This window comes from Agelaius tricolor, unplaced genomic scaffold, assembly GCF_023055355.1.
Source record: "Agelaius tricolor isolate 1412-34295 unplaced genomic scaffold, bAgeTri1.0.p SCAF_8, whole genome shotgun sequence".
Taxonomy (NCBI): domain Eukaryota; kingdom Metazoa; phylum Chordata; class Aves; order Passeriformes; family Icteridae; genus Agelaius; species Agelaius tricolor.
In genome coordinates this window covers 29,083,423-29,102,722 of record NW_027269268.1, presented here as the reverse complement: position 1 = coordinate 29,102,722, position 19,300 = coordinate 29,083,423, and the positions used below count along the sequence as shown (strand labels likewise).

General features: G+C 41.5%; 1 protein-coding gene across 1 annotated transcript in view; it reads left to right on the top strand.

The window, feature by feature from the left end:
- The first annotated feature begins 3,417 nt into the window (after positions 1-3,417).
- VEGFC (vascular endothelial growth factor C) overlaps positions 3,418-19,300 on the top strand; it is a 72,193-nt gene continuing 56,310 nt past the window's right edge. Inside the window, 4 exon segments of the mRNA XM_071432116.1 lie at positions 3,418-3,818; positions 3,821-3,929; positions 3,931-3,981; positions 3,983-4,154. Of these exon segments, the coding sequence (XP_071288217.1) occupies positions 3,431-3,818; positions 3,821-3,929; positions 3,931-3,981; positions 3,983-4,154 (720 nt within the window). The 5' untranslated portion in view covers positions 3,418-3,430.

Sequence of the window (19,300 nt, the reverse complement as noted above, 5' to 3'; positions counted from 1 at the left end):
CAAAGAAAATATTTCAGTAGCTATTGATGATCTCCAAGCCACCATGCTTAGATCCTTTTCTAGGATTATATGAGGAAATCCTGAATGAGGGCCCATACCAAGAAAAAGACAGGGCTTTAAAAGTGCTTTTGATGAGTGAGGACGGACATTGCTCTCAGAATCAGTAAAACTGGCAGTACTCCTAAATATTTCCATTAAATTATATTTTATGCAAATAAGAAATGTGGAGAAGCAGATTGCAGCCTCAATTCCACAGTACCCCCCTTTTTCAGTAGCTAAGTCTTCTGTAAAGCTGGTTAGTCTGAGTAGATAAGCAATATGAAAAGAAATGTGTAATAAAACTTTGGATTGCATGATTCAATGGCAGAAAATGTATCAGTGAGCAGGTAATTTGTCCAGTTTGGCACTGAATCAGAATTACCTTTTCTTTTTTTTTTTTTTTTCCTAAACATTTACGGTTATTTACATTTCCCCTAATTTATGGTATCTACACCAAACATTGATATTTTAGACACTAGACACTAACTAATACCTGATTTTTTTTTTTTTTTTAATCATGAGAGGAAGCATGGTGGAGTCCCATCTGTAAAGGAACTAAGGAAGCTTACTTAATGCCTTCATCTTTTGGGATGACTCCAGAATGGCACTTCCACAGTCTTTTGAGTTGCTGCACACAGGGAGCAATGTTTTTTACCTTTGAGATTTACATTAAACATAAATGCCATGGAAACTTACCAGTAAGACTGATGTGTATTAAAACAAAAAACAAGCCATGGTATCTGATTTTAACTCTTGAGTATGCCTCTGTCTGTCTGTTTAATAGGAGAATGAAAAGGAAATTGCTTTAAACCAAACACAATAATTTAAAGATAATGGAAATCATAATCTGTAGAAAGAAAACATTTGTTAGCATTTATTTCTACATTAAGCAAGTAAACCTCATTATGAAAGCATGCTACTGTTTTTTCTTGCTCTTAACTCTCATGTATTTCCCACTTTCTGCTCACATTTCTTGCAGAGAGTTTTCACACTGCTAACAAATGGATAGGAAACAGGCATTGAAATGCATCCATGTCTCAGAAGCAGAATGTATCTGAAAGGAGCACATCAGGTATTTCTAGACACAGGAGAGGTGTGTTCTTGGCAGACATACATTACACCAACTTGAACAAGGGATTGGGGCCTGGATTTTTAAAACAATATTAAAAGAATTCATTTGAAAGACTCTTATTTCTGACATAAAAATTGTTGTTTTATTTTTCAACAGTAGCTATTGTTGCCATTGAAGCATAAAGGACAGTCAGATCCAGAGCTGCATCTCTACGTTTTTAGGATATCTCTTTAGTCACCTATGTTTATAAGGTCAGCTCACTGTTAGTGTACACAGTGTCACTTAGAATTTTAAATTTATTGTCCTCTAGGCTGATTTCTACTTAATTTGAAAACAAGAGGAGAAATATTAACTATTAGATGGTGGAGAAAGTATGAAATATATTTTAATTTGTAAACCTTCAAATTAGCCATCTTTTATGGGATGGAGAAAAATAGTCTAGATTAAGGAAAACCTTAGTGTCCCAGAACCAATGGAGTATTTATATGTTTGTGCACAGAACATATCATAGATTTCAACCACTTTCTTGTTAAAACCTTGATTAGACTGAGACTTGAGCCCCCATGACTATGGTTACTAGCTTTCAATTATGACACTTGAAACTTGCTATACAGGGCAGTTGGTGGAAATGCTCTGTTACATAAAAGCCTTTGATCCCATGATGGATGTTCCATGAATTGTGGGGGGAAGAATGAAAGTGCTGGAGAACTGGGGAAATAAATAATGAAGCCAGCTGATATTATGATGGCACAGCAGGAGTGGTATGTTTCATTCTGTTTTGTGATTTAGTTCCGCGGCTTCTCCTTGCACAGCACTCATTTATTGAAATAATATTATCTGTGCTTGATTTGTCAGGCAGGTTTTATTAAAGTGCTGCACATGAACTTCTCTATACCAGTCTGTGGTACTTTTGAGAGATTTTTAATATATTTACACTCAAATCAGTAATGCTGTATTTCTATTTAGATGGATTTTGCATCCTGGCCTATGCTCTCTTTGGGCTTTAATCCTATGCTTTGATCTGAAGCGCTGGAAGGGTCCAGTGAAGAACAATGGCCTTTTTAATTTATGTATGCTATTTTGTATCTTCATAGCTGTTCTGCTTAACTTCTACCCATGTGTTTATTTCATTGCTTTACTCCATCTTGAAAGTATTTAGAAAAATGTTAGTGCTTCAAAAATTTTCTAATGACTACACATCCTCTTAAAATACAGCCCTATTTAAACTTTAGATTTCCTTCTGATTGCAAATGAAGTGATTACATTCTAGAATCAAAATATTTGTGTAGCAGCATGTTGAAATACCACTTTGGAAATGATAACAAATAAATAAAAAAACCCCAGGATGTACCTGAGAGCCTTCCAGAGACACCTTTATGTATAACTCCCAGAATGTTGTTCCCAAAATAATAACATAATGGGATTCCCAAAGAGTAAGAACAGTGTAACATGAGCAGACTGTCAGCATCTAGTCAAAGCAGTCAGGGATCTGCCATCACAGTTGGTTCCCATACAGTCTAATTACCAAAAGATGTACACAAGTGATGCAGAAAACAAACTAAAAGATTTTTAAATATTTACCCAAGGGTCAATAATCAAGCAAAAACCAAGAGTATAGGGAATATAACATTTTCCTTTTGCATAGCTGAGATTTGAGCAGGGAGTAGAGTGTTACTTTGATAGCCATATGCTTTCTTTTTAAACTTTTAATCACAGTGTAACTGGAACACAGGATCTGTGCTCAGTTTTATTTAGGGCTCTGAATGGGGCGTTCCTTCTCATCGAAGACGGCTTCAAAATGTCATTGATAGGAAGGCTACAAATAATTATGGTGCTCTTTGGATTACTGTTTCTAACACGGCAAATTCCTTTATTCTGCAGCCAAAACTAGCTGCATACTGTCTTAAGTGAAGCTGCCAACACTGCTCAACAAGTAACTGATTAGGATTCACAAAAATTTCTTGGATGATTTCTCTGTGTGAGTTTTACCGAACTTCACCCCTTGGCTTCCGAGCCTAATGTAACGAGCCGGGCACGTCGCTTTTTTCTCGGGGCTGGGACCTGCCGCGGGTTTCGTCTTGGCGGAGCCGGAGCTCGTGGCTGGCCGAGCACAGCTCTGCGGGACCGGGCGCGCTCGCCTCCCCTTCCCGGCAGAGCCGCCCCGGGCGGCCTCCCGCCCGCGCTGCGGGGCCATCGCTCCCCGGGGCGCCAGCGGCCGCCGGCGGCGGGAGGCGGAGGCGGCGGAGGAGGAGGAGGAGGAGGAAGGCGGCCGCCGGCCCCTCTCGGCGCGCAGAGGCGCAGGCAGAGGGCGCTTTCGCCATGCGCGGCCGCCGCCGCCGCGCAGCCCCGGGCGCCGCGCACCCCCCGGCCGCGCTGACAGCCGTCCGCACGGCACAGCACAAGCCAGCGCAGCGCGGCGGGGCCCCTCGGCACCGAGCCCCCGGCCCGGCCCGCCCGAAGGAAGGCATCTCCCCGGGTGCGACCGGCCGCTCGGTCCCGCTCTGCTGCTCCCCGGCTCGCTCGCTCTCTCTCTCCCTCCTTCCCTTCCCTTCCCTCCTCCTCCTCCTCCTCTCTGCGCTTTCCACCTCCCCTGCTCCTGAGTGAGCGCAGCCTCGGATGTCCGGTTTCCTGGTGGGTTTTTTACCTGGCAAACTCTGGATAACTTTGGTGAGAATTTGCAAAGCGGCTGGGAAAGTTGGGAACTCCCCTGCAGGCGCATAGGAGCTGCTGCTACCGCATCTTCTCCATCCCACGGATTTTACTGCCTTGGATATTGCGAGGGGAGGGAGGGGGGAAAGGACAGCGAAAGAAGGGGGGGAGAGGAAAAGAAGGAGCCTCATAATTTCGGCTGCATTCCTCCGACTGCCCCGCTCCGCGCCCGCTCTGCCATCCCTGCGCCATGCACTTGCTGGAGGTGCTCTCCCTGAGCTGCTGCCTGGCTGCCGGCGCCGTGCTCCTGGGACCCCGTGAGCCGGCCGCTGCCGCCGCCTACGAGTCCGGCCAGGGCTACTACGAGGAGGAGCCCGACGCGGGGGAGGCAAAGGTAAGCCCGTGCCCCCGCTGTAGATGCCAGTTCCTCTGGGCATGTGGCTGCGAGTCCCTTTGAACGGACGGCTTGGGAATTCCACCAAGGAAAAGATGTGGGAGAAGCTTTTTGAAGTGGGGGGGAGGGGGGGTCCTTAAAAGTTGGGGAAAGGCATTTTTTTAAAAGTGTCTGAGTTTTCGGGGATGCTGGAGGGCGGGCTGCACGGGAACAACTGCAGAGAGACGCGAAACACCTGATGAGCGGAGGCAGCCCGCGGGCTGCGCTCCTGCCGTGCAGCGGGGACTGCCCGGCCGGGAGCGATCCCCATCCCGATCCCGATCCCGGCCGGGGCAGCGGCCCTTGGGCTACGGCTGATGCCGGCCCTGGAGCTGGGCGCGCCCCGCAGGCGCCTCCGAGCGCGGTCCTGCGCTGGGCAGCGCGGACGGACGGACGGACGGACGGACGGAGGGCGGGCTGAGAAGCGCTCCGGGGGGCAGCTGGGCACAAGAACGGAGCGGCTCGGGAGGCGTGGGAGGACGATGACAGCAAAACCCTAGACTTTCCATTTGTTGAGAGGTCTCTTGGAGCTACTGACGCTTTGGGTGAGCTGCTGCTGTGTGACAGAGTTGACGGGAGGTGTAAGGTGACACTCCGGTCTGAAAACCTTAGCTCTGCCCAGACGCATGGTGAAGGTTGGGCTTGAATGCTCGGATTCCAGACACAAATACTTAAAATTCTCGGTTAATTTTTGTTTGCATTTTAAGTTTCGTAACATAAAACTCAAGTACCTTTGGTACTTGTGGTTATGCAGTTCCTGGTATGCTGATGCATAAAAAAGATGCATAGTATGTGATTGTATAAGCATGTGGCTTTGTTAGGGAGATCTTTGATGTCTGTCTTACCCTCATCTCATTGTTTTGAAGATTTCTGACATACTTATTGAAAGCAATCATGACCTAGCTCATTCATTATTCATTTCAGTATGGGGCAGGGAGGGAGTTGTGTGGATTGAAATTTAAACTAATATTCTGATTTTCTTCTCCCCCTACGCTGTTTGCTTTACTGATTAAAAGCTTGGGAGCTTTTAGTGTAACTTCCTAGGAAATCAAGTTTTGATAGTATACATTAGCTGCACTTCAGGTATGCAAACTGTTGTACGCCATATGTTGTCCACAGAAGTCATACTTTCATGCTTTTCAAATCTGCATGGAAAAGTTTACTGATTATACTGTAGTCTCAAAATATTTTAACTACAGCTGAATGCTTACACTGCAATATTCTGAGTGCTAATAATGCTATCAGTGATCATCTTGCTTAAAAGTGTATAAAGTGTTTTTCACACTTAAGTATTTTAAAGTAGGAACACAAAATCAATTCAGTTAGCCACTCTTACCACTTAGACTATTTATAAAAATTAAAAAGAAAAGAAAGAATGTCAAAACTTAGTGGAGGGTAAAAATACCTCAACTCCTTCCAACCCATACCTGTAAGTCAGTTATTTACTGGGTGAAACTGGCATTTGAGTTTTAAAGCCTTGGAATAGCTTATGCTGAAAAGGCAGAGAGACTCCAAGCTGGAGCATAGCACATACTTTGTGTACTTAGACTGCTGAGGTAGAACAGCTGATAGTGAGGGTACTCTCCTCGGTGATGCTTTTGTGTTCCCAGCATACGGTGTGGAAAGTTACTCTGTTTCTTGAAGAAACCTCGAAGTCTTTGGGAGCTGCCACTGCAGTGCATTGTGTCTAAGTGCAAGTGCTCCTTGGAAAAAGAGGAACTGTCAGCAAAGGAAGGAAAGGTCAAGAGACCGAGGAGAGTGGGATAGCATGTGTTAAGTGATTACGTTAATAGGAAAACGTTTTTGTGCCTGACTATTGCTGAGTAGTAAGTAGAGAAAAATTCTGGATCCAAGCAGACTTAGTCATGTTGGAAGCCTTTAGTTATGAGTTTGTTGCTTTTGCTGGAACTGTTTGAGTGAGTGAGTACTGCACATATTTGTTTCTGTGAATGTTGAGATGAGTATCTTAGGTAATTATGAAAGGATTAAATAAGTAAACTGCAAATAATTGTTTCAAGGAAAATATGATTGTATTGTCAGTATAAAGCCAACTACTTGAACTTTGTTAACTTCAAGGAAGTTCACAGATGTTATGTTTTTACTTCCCATCAAGATGCCATGCTGCTGCATGTTAAACTGATGCCTAAGTGCAGGTCATACAGGCCATTGGGTCAGCTCTTCATTCAATATCTTTATTTCTCTTCGCTCCTATTTTAAGAGCTTTAGATTTAGAAAGCGCTTTAAAAAGCGTGAATGAAGTTGAGGCTCCTCCAACATAGGAGGAAAAGCTGGCCAGAAAATAGGGTTATTGTATTTTTAAGCAGGTAATTTTCACTTATTAAACTTGTCTAGAGATTTGCAGCAACTTGGAAGTGTTACAGATATAAATAGTAGTAGTTCTTCATACACAGCTCTTGCAAGGGCATGTTCTGCAGCAAGTGGGCACTGATAAGCTTGTGCAACACTACCTCATCCCTCTCCACTCCTACCCCCCACCCCTACTATTTTTTTTTTCACTCTAAGGGTAAGGTTCCTTATTTAACAAGCTTTCAGGGCCCCGATTAATACTTTGCAGCTGAACTGTCAGCTCGGTGGGATGGGAATGAGCCCTGCCCGTAAATCACCTCTTGCGGATTTCCTGCAGCACAGGGGGCTGTCCCGAGGAGCTGACCCCTTGGCAGCCGCACCCGCCCCTCCCGGCGGGGCGGCAGCAGCGCGGCCCGGGCCCCTCTCTCCGCCTGGGTGGCTCGGGGTGGAGGGCAGCTCGGTGCGGAGGGCAGCCTGCTCCTTCCTTCAGTCAGCGCCCTGCTCCGGGCGGGCCCGGGGGAATCAGCCCTCCTGCCCCGGATTACACGGTTTGGGCAGGGAGCCGCCGCCCCGCAGGGATGCTCGGAGCAGCTGCAGCAAGGGGAGGGTGAGCTCTTTTGCAACTTTAGCTCCTTGTACTGTCTTCGAGTGTTTTTATAATGTGTTTAGTCCCTGCTTGTGTTCTTTTAGGTAATTTTGTATAAGGAATGTGGGGTGAGTATAAACTATCTACCTGGGAGAGTATTATTTTAAAGAAATAAATAATGCCTTCTTGTTTGTTTGCTGAAGTGAAATGAAAATGAACTGAAGGAACCACGTGGGTGTTCTGTGCAGGAATTAAACTTCTTAGATAATTGAAAAAAAGGTGTGGCAGTAGCATGTACCTAGACTTCATTAATGGCAATGAGGTAACAATAGCCGGAATAGATTATTATGGAATGAAACTACACAGCTGGCAGGGTTTGCCATAGATGCACCATCATTTTGTTGCATAGTCTTGAGAATTATGTGACTGTGCAAAAGCAATATTGGTCAATTGTCCCACGTAGTTTGAAAAGGTTTAAAACTATATTTATGTGAAAATTTTTAGTTTTGTATTAGAATGGGAATAGCAAATGAAAATGTATTTACCTGTTGTAAAGCACATCCCTGAAAATTTCACTGGGGCCTCTGTACACAGAGAGCAATAAAGCACAGAGCAGTTTGTGCTGCGATTCTGTGATTTAGCACGATGTAAATGCATGCGCTTACTTGAGCTACATTTTTCCTGGATGCTACCTGAAATATAACTTTTAAATTTGATTATTATAAGATTATTTCAAATCTGACCTAATCACCGAGTGCTGCACATTGACAGCTAACAGAGTTTAAGTACTTTTAGTTAGTGGGAGTGCGAGGGAAAGCAGTGTGTCAGTTTTCTGGCTTTCCTGCTGTCACTGTATCTCCACGGTACAGTCTCAGACCCATCAGTTTCATGGCCACCCATTAGTTCACCGAGTGCTTTACTCTGTGCTCATGCACAGGTGAGAGATGAGGCTGCTTGGTCTGTTCTGAAAACAAGCACACACCTCACTCCCTGTATTTAAGCAGTGCTAAGTAGAGCATGTAGAGAGAAAATTTTTTCCTGCTGCTGCTGTTTAGTCTGCTGCAAATTTTCTTGTGTGTATGTGTGTAACCATTCTTTTCAGACACATGAACACAAAAATATGCTGGTTTTTTTAGAACCGTTATTTGTAGCAGATGCAACAGGATGAACATTGGTAGTAGTAATTATTTTAAAGGCTAAGCAATGCTTCTGCAAACATAGATATTAAACTTTGGTCTGGCCTTTTGTGTAAAGTAGAGTACTAAGCTCAGAGAGCTCACTGCACTTTCTAGTTCTTGGAGAGCATTCCTGTCTAGTGTAAGCACACTGGTGTGCCTGGGAGGGACTTCAGCTGTTTGTCAGCAGCAATCCCATGCATTTATGAAGGTTATAAAAAAGCTGTGGAGGTCATTTTAACTGCAGTGTTTAGAGGCATACAGAAGCATCCCATCAAAAGTATTATTTTTAAACTCATTTAGGTTGTGTGTATTCAAAGTCTTGCCTGTGTTTCAACGGTGTGTATCCACTTATTTTAGTAAAAATAAACCAAGACTTAGACTTCAGACTGTTGTAGCTGAGGGTGATGGTAAAAATAATCTCCCACTGATACCCTGCATTCAGGATAGAAGTCTGTTGAGAGCCTTCTGCTGCTGCTTTTTTAAATGTGGTCAGTGATTCATGAAAAAAAAAAATCCTTGGAAAAAAAGGGAATCCAACCAAAGTCACACTGGTTTCCTATCAAATGTAATATCCTGTTTAATGTAAAAAAAATGTGTTACAGCTGTTTGTAGAATGAGTTATAAGAAATTCCAAGCAAGATTGTCCCTGAAAGTTGTGAGTTCTTTTAAAGACTAAGTTGCTTCTTAGGAGTTTTGTTTGGTAAAGTACTAAATTTTGCTTAGTAAGTAGGATAGGTATGATTATTTTCCCTATCTGTTAGAAATGTTTATTACTTTTAAAATTTCACCTGGGCTCTAGTCAGAGTGATAATGTAATACCAAATTCCCCTCCATGTAAATGTGTTATCTGCTTCAAAGAAACTAATGGCTGGATAAATTGCACCAGAATTTTAATTTAAAACATTGATAACTTATGGGAGCATGGATGATTGTTGACTTTGTCAACTTGTTTGTCTTGTTTTGTGTTTATCTGCTCCAGAAGTTCTTTTGGCGACAATATTTGTGTTGCTCCCCCTCTTTGGTCTGCAGTAGTTTGATGGGTTTTTTCTTTTGAAATTTTCTGGCTGGTCTAAGGTAGCTACAACTCCTTGCAAGTATTTAGAGGCTGCAGTTGTCAGTGGAAGGAATAGATATTCTAGTAAGAAGCTCCTTTTTAGCAAAGTAACCAAGAGAAATGGTGTTCTTTGGGGAAGGAGGAGAAAACATGGGGGAAAACTTCTGATAAGGAGAAGGAAAAAAATCATAACAGTTGCTGTATTTTGACGGTATTGTAGTCTTTACTGAGTGTAGATGAGTGTGTAATCATTCTTCATGTAGATACTAAGGCCATATGTCATCTGCAGCTAACTTTTGGGATCTTGTTTATGGATAACTTCAATGAAGAATGATTGCTTGGGGAAGTTAATGACATCAGTTGCCTGACACGGCTGTCACCCTAACTCTGTCTTATTCCATACTGTTCACATAATGACTCTACATACTCACTCACAGTTTTCTGATAGTTTGACCTTCCGAATGCAGCTTAAAAACTGTTGAAGACATTTTATATCTTGCTCCTTACTGAATTGAACAGGACTTTTTATACTGGACAAGGGAAAATTCTGGCAAAGAATTGGACAGTTCTTGGAAGAAGATGCCAGAAGGCTGCTGGGGAGCAAATGACACATGTATTTCTGTCTGGTGTCAAATGTGGCATCACCTGTGTTACTTCTCCTACCTTCTTGTGGCAGCACTGAGAATGCACTAAGTTATTTCAGGAATTGTAAAGAACAAAATCCTTTACACAATTATATGGTTTAATTCTTTGACTTTGCTTACTCAATAGTTATGGTCTGTTGAGAAAGAGAGAAGAGAGGAATTAAGCAGAAGGGATAGCTTCTGAGAACAGATGCAACAATTGACTATTTCCTAATATTTTTCCCTGAAGATGACCCATATTAAGTGCCCCAACACCCCACAAGCATGTGTGGAAACTTCTAATATTTCTAAAGATTTTTAGAAACAGTGGATACCCTGCTCTCCTGCATTGTTGTCTCCTCACCCTGAGTTCTGTGTGCAGTTCTGAGCCCCAGAATTCAAGGATGTGAAGGCCCTTTGATGTAGGCAGAGGAGGGCAACAAAGCTGGTGACAAGGCTGAAAGGAATGTCCTGTGAAGAGCAGCTGAGGACTCTGTCCATCCAGCTTGGAGAGGAGGAGTCTGAGGAGTGACCTCCCTGCTCTCTCAGCTTTCTGGGGAGAGAAAGTTGAGAGAGGGGTGCTGATCTCTTGTCCCTCAGGTGCAGTGGTTGGATGTGTGGGGGAAGTTAAACTGCACCAGTGGAGGTTTAGACTGGACATTAGGAAGCATTTCTTTACTGAGAGGATGATCAAACACTGGAACAATATTCTTGGAGAGGTGGTTGATGCCCTGAGCCTGTCAGTGTTTTGGAGGCATTTGGACAATTCCTGTACAACATGCTCCAGCTTTTGGTCAGCCCTGAAGTGGTCAGGCAGCTGGACTTGGTGATTGGTGTAGGTGTTTTCCAACTGAAATATTCTTTTCTATTTGAGGTTGCTTAAAAGAAGCAAAACTACTGTTGTTGTCCTTCAAGTTACTTCAAACTGCCAAATTCAGCTGGCCAAATGCATTTGTGGTGAACTGCTCCAGCTGTCCAGAATGTACTTGTGGCATCAGTTACAATATTTAGAGCCAAGAGAAGAACTGGCCAAGTGAAGCTTTACACCTTATCTGCTCTTGACTAACTCATGTTTGTGTAGACAATCAAATGTTTGGAGGGCTAGTTAGTTTGTTTAATGGGTGTATTTGTTTCAGAGGGGGAGAGGGAAAGTTACAGCTGGTGGGTAAACTCTCCAGTCTGCGTAAGTAAAAGTCTCTTTGGTTTTCTTTGTTCCCTAAGGAAAAAAAAAAGGGAAAGCATTTCTTACCTCAAGTGCTGGAAGTATTTCTGAGAGGGTTTTGGTAGGGTTTTTTGGTGTTTTTGTTTGTTTGTTTTGTTTTGTTGGTTTTTAAAATAATCTATTTTTTTTTAATGCTGCCTTTGGAGCCCTGTGAATTTACCAGTCCTGACCTGTCATTCTTCTTGACCAAAAACTGTGAGGTGCTGCACACTATGTGACAGCTTTGTGACTGCTGTGAGGTGGAGACTATGAGGATACCATAATAGAAGGGTTCCCTGTAAGTCAAAGACAGTGCTTGTATTTCATACCCCTAAAAGGATAATTCTTTATTTGATGTGCTGCTGAGGAGAGAATCTCTGCTTAATTGCACACTCACTATTACTTAGAATACACCGCTCCTATTTCATCTTAGAAATAAGGAACTTCAGTCAGTCCAGTTCTACCTGTTTGTAACTACCCACAGATAAACTTGACAGAAACGTAATTTGCCTTTAAAAGTAATAATAATCAAGAGTCTTGGTGGAAATAAGTAGCAATTCTATAAAAATTATACTATTATTGTTAGATCAGCAGTGCAATTAACTGTGGAAGGAAAATACAAAATAAACTTATGAGTTGATGTCTTTTTGACGTTTGTCCTTTCCCTAGGGACAGATGTTTCCAAATTAAAACAGAGCCTAGCACTTCCTCTTCACCCCACCCACTCTCAAGCACATCTTGCATAATGGGCAGAGCAGTGCTGCAGTACAAATACAACAATTTACTTTGTTTCATTTGACTTTAAAATGTCAAATTTTTCATATTAAGTATTTAATATCTCTTTGCCACAAGGATATATTCTAATTTACCTCCTTTAGTTCATTAGTACTGAAATATTCTGTGATTTGGAGGAAATGGGATGATCTTGTTAATAAGCAGGCTTGCACGGTACAATCAGTAAATATGGAGAATTTGTTTTTCCAGGAAGGACGATTACTTTGACTTTCCAGTCAAATGTTTTTCTGGCTGGTTAGAGAAGGGCAAAATGTTGGTTCATTTAAAAATACCAAGAATCTTGTTGAGTAGCCCACAGGGCACAGCTTTCAGGAGAACATTAATAGCTGCAAAAATCCCACAGATGTGATCCCCAATATGGTGGGTATTGGCATGTCTCCTTTGTAAAGTTTAATTTCATCTAAACTGCCAGACAGCAGAAGCAAGAGCCTCAAAATCAAATTATCTGAGGCTTTCCTTGCTTGCTGGAGTGTCAGTGGTGCTGAGCTTGTGCTTTCTGCCTTGTGTTCCCAGGCACACTCTGAGCTCTGGGAACTTTTTTGAGCACACGCTTTGGAGTGGTCTGGGCTGCTTTTGTGGCTGAGCAGAGCCCAGCAGGTGGGCAGCTCCTGGCTACCTCCGTGCAATTTGTTCCAGCTGCCAGGAATGTCATGTCAATAGCGCTGGACACGTGAGAATGTCCCCTCTTGGGAGGGGTTCAGTGTTTGTGTGCTGAGGGAGGTAGTTTAAATTAACAGCTGGACTCAGACTGAGATCAGACCACCTTAGAGTGGCAAACTGGTTGATGAAGGGCTGCCTACGGTTGTGGCTCTCTCCAAGACTGTGCTGTTCAAGTCAGATGAAAGGCAGTCTGTACAACTAAGAGTTGTAAAGTGTTTTGTGATAAAACACTTTTATTTTTCTTATCCGAGAAGAGCTGCCGATTTCTCTCTGAATATCAGTTATGAAAATTATGAAGATTTTTAAGATTAATGATTTTTTTTTTCTCCATGTGGCTGGGCCAGCAGGCGATCAAATCACTAAAAACAAATAAAGAAGTAAAAATCTGTAGAGGAGCTCTGAAGTACTTTCCTTTTTCAAGTATCTGTGGATGGGCTGTAAAGCAGTAAAAGCACAATGAACCATGAATTTGGAACAGGAAGTAGGGAAAGGAGCTGAGAAGAATTTTCAGAGAGCAGGGCCATGCTTCAAAGGAAGGAAGAATTAGGCTGTTCTCTTGCATCAGGTAGAACTAAAGATTTAGGCAAACTCTAAATTGAACAGTCACTACTAATCTGGATTAACAGCATAAAAAGGCTCTTTGTAGTAATGAAACTCTTTGGATATCTTAGCTAGCAGTTTCAGAAAATTAATGAAATTTTCAAATCCTCATCTCATGTGACAGATGGATGATCTGTTTTTACTTTGAGCCTGTAAGTTGCTGCTTTACTCCATGATTAGTTGGCTTATGCTATATATATGGAGTATTGAAGTCACATAGGAGAAGACTATCTGTGGCTGGTCAGACAAAATGCCTGATTAGCCCTATATGCCATTCTCAGCAATCTCATTGGAGAGCCCATGCTGTATAGCCACTGAACTTGCACCCTGTGCCCTCCTGATGTGGCAGAGGATGATTGGAGAGTGGTGTTGGAAACCTCATACACAGTACATGATGGGAAATGATCTGTCACATCTTCCCCCTGGCACACCCTTCTCCCCAGTTCCTTCCAGGTGAAGGCTGCCTTTTAGCCATGGCCATGTCTATTCCTGCAAGAAGACAGTACCCAGTGAGTCCTGCCCCCAAAAGTTTCTTTTTTTATCCTTGAGCATGTGAGCTGCCCTAATTGATTCACCTGTAGGAAGCTTGATGCACAACATCCAGCTGATTTGTCCTCAAACCTCCTCATGGAAATGGCTTGGGAAATTTCTATTCCACTTTCTTTTTCCACCTTTGCATCCCACAGACCACGTTCAGGAGAAATACCTGGTGTGTCAGCATGTACCTGCTGCTTCTTGGCCAGCTGGGGACTTCAGTTAGAAAACTCAGCAGCAGACATTTGCAGCATCCCCAGACTCACCATGTTTGTGAAAGGGCATCCATGGCAACATGCACCTGGCTGCAGGCACTCTTCTGGTCTTTCAGTACCCCTTAGTTTTTTTTTGGCTGGCCTTCTTTTCTTTTTATTTATGCCCTTCCCATCCAAAGCCCTGCCAAATTAGTAATAGTGAGGATCTGCTTGACAACCTCCTTCTGAGCAAAGAAATGGAAAGTGTCACTGCATGCTGACAGGCTGTTGGCTGCAGCTTGTGAACTTCCTTGCCTTAAATGATGGGGTGTGTGTGTTATTTCATTTTCTTTAATAGCTTTCAGTTGACTTTTCTCCAGGTGTTCATTGAGCCCACAGAAGCTTTTCACATCAATGCTTCTCTGTATCAACAAGTATGCCTTTAAGTGGATGTTCTGTTTACTATACATAATGGTAAATTAAAAAACAACCAAACAAAGGCTCAAGACAAACAAAAGGATTGGTTCTGACACCTGCTGATTAAATATGAAACTTCCAGAGTCCCTCCTCTGGACAAGGCAGGGGGCAATTCTGTTCATGCCACTTGTGGTTTTATTGAGTTCCCTTCTCCACTGTTCTTTTTCAGGCTAAAGATCTTTCACTTATGTAACCTGCTTTTTGAAATGAAACTGTTCTTTACCTTTGATCACCTGAATTCATGCCTTCTTAATTCTCTCAAAGACTGCAAAACAAGGAGAGGGGAGAGCCAGGAGTGCACACAAGATTCCATATGTGGGACACAACAGATGTGTGTCAGGACACAATGATGTTTTGTTCTCTTTCCTAATAATTCCACTTGTGTATTTGTTTTAAAAGTGTGTCTTGATATGCCAGTATTTTGTAACATGTCAGACATGAGTATGATTAAAGTGCCTCCTTTAAAGAACTACCCATATTTATATTGAAGAACAGGATGGGGGAAGGCATTTCATAGTATTACTACTTCCTCAAAATTCACATAAAAGTTGTTCTTAGGGGCCTGTTTCAAGATGATGTATGATTATTTAGACTTTGTGTTCATTATGCTTTTAATGTGTTTTTCTGCCTGCCACATGTGCGCAGTAAGAGATTTAATGGAACTAGCTATCTTTTGAGTTATAAACCATGAGCTATATATTTAATGTCCTTAATGATTTTTCTTTAAAAATGAGATATGGTCTCAGTGTGATCTGTGAAATATGTCAGCAGTCTTGCAAAGACTGTTTATGCCTGCTAACAATAAGATGTTACTGTCAGGCAGGATTTGTGAGGGCTTGGTTATGTGCACTAATTAGGTGCATATGACCAAGCAAATTTTAAAACCTCCCCATGCTTGCAAATTTTTAGATACATGTCAAGCCTAGCCTAAAGCATAAGAATATAGGAAATACCCCACTGGGGCAAGCTAATGGTTTGCAAGTGGCCTTTGCCATGTCAGCAGCGTCTGCTGTTCTGTTTAAGGAGAATATTTGGACTTAATCAGTTTCTCCAGAGCCCTCCCCTCCTACTCACCTAACATGCACAGCTGTTGGATTGAGGATACTAGAAGACATCCCTCTGCCTCTTCAGTATCTCTTTAAGGATGTCTTGTCCATGGCTTGGTCTGTTTTCATACTGAAGTTTCTATTAGCAGTTGGTAGATTCTGAGCTACTTCATACCATGAATGGTGCTGCTTTGGGGGCAGTGGAGTTTCTTTGGTTTTGTAGACTTGCAATATATGTAATGACTTGTTCTATAGTTAATTTTGATTAATATTATTAAGATTTATAATTTGAACCTTGTGTCACACAGGCACAAAAGTTATTTTCAGCACTTGGGAGGAAGAAAGGGCATTTAATTTGAGGATCTGGGATATATGTCCTTAAATTTTGAAGACCAAACTAAAGAAAGAACATAGATGTGTCATTTAATTATTTTATTTTGTATTTCAATCAAATACAAATTTCATTAGCTCGTATATTTTGGCCAAAGTCAGTGGGTGCATTGTCAGATTTCTCTCACCCTCTTGGTTAAGAGACTGATTTTATTTTCATTTTTGGACCTTTATTATATCTGAGGTGTCTCTTCAGTTGCTGTCTGCCTGTGGCTTTGCCAGCTTGGGGAAATATTTTCCCTCCAGGTCAGAATTAAAATCTGTAGCTGTTTTGAGGTGTTTATGATGCCTAAAACCCCTATTATGGATTTATTTGTAGGAAATTCCATCATTCAAGTGCCATTTGATGAACAGTAATGCACTGCTGATTACACGGGCAATCCATGAGATCCTTTCCTTCTCTTGATGCCCTAGTCCATAGAAAAGTCCAGGAATAGTTGTAAGGGTATTTAGAGGAAGGAGGTGGAGTTGAGTCACAAATTTCTCTTAATTCCCTATTCTCATCTTCTAGGATGAGGGAGAAGATAAGGGAATTAAGAGAAGCCCTTCAGATAAAGATTATACAATATGAGCTTTAGCAGACATTGAGTGTTTCCCCCTCAGAAATGTCTGTAGTCTTCTGAAGAAGACTAAGTCATCTAGGGTTAGGATTTTTTTTTTTTTAATTTATCCTTGCATTGTTGTTCCTTCTGCTTTGTGGTATTGGGACATTTTTTCTTCTGCTCACTAGGAAAGTACCATGTTCTGCTGTATTTGAGGAATTTATGCATCTTGCCAAAGGTCCCACTGAGGCATATTTGTTTAAATAATTTTTGTTATAATAGAGATCTTATCTAACAAGTCATATATTTAATAAAATTGAAGTTCTTCTGGATAATGATAACATTTTTGAATTATAAATATTTTTTCATATTTGTGCCAGCCTATTGATTTCTGTCATTGTTCTGCACATATTTATTACAATTGTGAAAACAATTACAATTGTATTTAGCTTTGATTTTGTTCTTTCCTTCCTCAAAAACCCTGGTATGTGCATTATCATAAAGCCCCAACTTAGACTATTTAACATGTATTCTTTAAAGGCTTAAATTTTTGTCATCACTATACATATTTTTTTTTTTACCTTAAACTGCCTAATGAGGAAGCTGTTAAAAAAGCTTTTTCTGAGCCAGAGTGGGTTGTGTTCATTAGCTAATTAATTTAATCAGAATTGGAATTTCCTTTTCACTTTGAGTTAGTGCCTGAGTTAGTACTGAAGAATTTAAAGTAAATGCAAAGTCTTAGTAAGATGTGAAATTAATTGCTTTTTTTACAAAACTTGCACTGATACCTCAGTAGCAATCCTAAAAGAAAAATTGAATTAATAAATAAAAGAAAAATGGAATTAATGATTTTGGTAATCATTAAAGTAACAAAATTTCATGCAGAAGTACTCTAATCCACTGCTTACCAATTTTCCCATCTGCTTTCATAAAATCAGAATTAGTTTGCAGCCAGCATCCTGGTACTCTGATAGGTAAGTGCTTTAGCTGGGCTGCAGCAATGGCTTCAAAGTGTTCTAGGAGATGAGAGAAAACAAAGAAGAAAACCCCACAACCTCTCTGACTCTAGTCAGTGAAGATCACCACAGTTTGAGAAGTTTCTACCACCCTCTTTAAGGTCACTATATTTCATGCCAAGCTCTGACAGAGCTGTACCTTGGAAGGACAAATTTTATTATTTGATTATTTTTTCTTACTGAGTTTGAAGTGGTTTTACTAGAGTTGCCTGAAATAAATTAATTTTCTAGTATAATTATGCTCTGTAAGCAAAACTGATAGAAAGGTGTAATTGATCCTACCTGTCTGGGTCCAGCCCTGGTAGTTGAAGAAAGTAGTATCTGTGAGTGACAAGTAATTGTGTTACCTATGGGTTATGGTAAATAAGGCTGTACTTCATTTGACAGAAGAGAGCTCCAGCCAGAAGCCTGTCCCTGTTCTCTGGTTCTTTCTCCTTCCTCTACACATGTTGGGAAGCTTCTAGTGGGGAGGGAAGTGCTCCTTTTGGTAGCAGCATGGATTAATGTTGGATTTACAGTAACTGTGCAACAGTTTACTTATGAGTACTTCAGGCAAATAACTCCTAGTGGCTGATCTTGCTTTACTGTGTAGCAAAATTAGGAGTAGTCGTGTACCTGGATGCAGTGTTTCACAAACACCTCCTCATGACCCGTGACTACCAATGGGAACAGATTATTCTAATAAAATGCTTTCTCATTTAATCTCTCTAGGTAATAAGGTTCTTATTAGCTGAACTAATTTTGCCGATTTCATTTTTTTTTTCTCCTTACATACATATAAGATAAGAATAAGCAATATTGAAGTGGAGGGCTGGTAATACTGGAGTGATTGCTAATTTAACTAGTCAGCTGTGCTTCCTGCTGAACATGGCTCAGGAACAGCTATAAAGCTCAAACTCAGGTTTCCCTGTGATTAGATAGTACTGTGGTTGTGTTCTTGTAGGGATAAAGTGATCTGGTTAACGATGTAATTGTAAACAGGTTAATTTTTACAACAAATTCCATGTAGTTCATGAGCAGCTAAACTTGCACTGACAGTTTACAAGACTGTCCATTGGTTATTTATGTTTAGTGAAGGTGGTTGTCCAAAATTAGTTCTGTGGAAATAACTAAACTAGCAGAAGGACAAATAAATATTATTTGTCTTCTACTTTGTACTTGGACTTTCAGTGACACAAGTTTGGAGTCTGGGAATCTTTCTCTTGCTGTGATATGAAGATTTATTATCAATGCCTTGCTGTCATTCCACATAAATAATATGTTTGACTAGAGCCAAGATAAATCTGGTAGTGCTGACAAGCATGGAAACCACAAATGTATGAAGTGTGTGAATATATACACTACAGCTTGCTACTTCAGTAAAAATAAAGTGTTCAGAAGTTGGATAATGCTAGTGTTAAAAACTTGCTTGTTTTCTGATGTACTTCTGATACTCTTTGGAGTTACCTGATGTTTAGGGACTTGGAAAGGATAAACAAAAATGCCTGTAGCTGTATTGTCCAAATCTAGAGGACAGACATCCTCTGCAGCATGGGGGTGGCTGTGGGCAGCTGGGGAGCAGCACCAGCCCAAGTGCTTCCACTTTCCTCCCTCACTGCAGCCTGTGAATTACCTGCTGAGCCTAATTCGAGGACTGTGAATTGATGCATAACCTGATACAGCTGAAGGGAGAGAAGCCTGTGCTGAGGGGGCAGCAGGCTTGTGCCCTTTAGGCTTCTTGAGCAGTTCCTGTGTTTTAAATCTATCTCTGATTTCTCACTGTGTTTTGTCTACACCTTGCTTCTCTTCTTCATCAAACTGTGAAATAATCTGATCTCTCCCTTCCCATCTTAGTAGCTATAATCATAATTTGTAATTGCTCTTTCTCATGTGAATAAATGGCAATGAGGTTACACCAGGCTGTC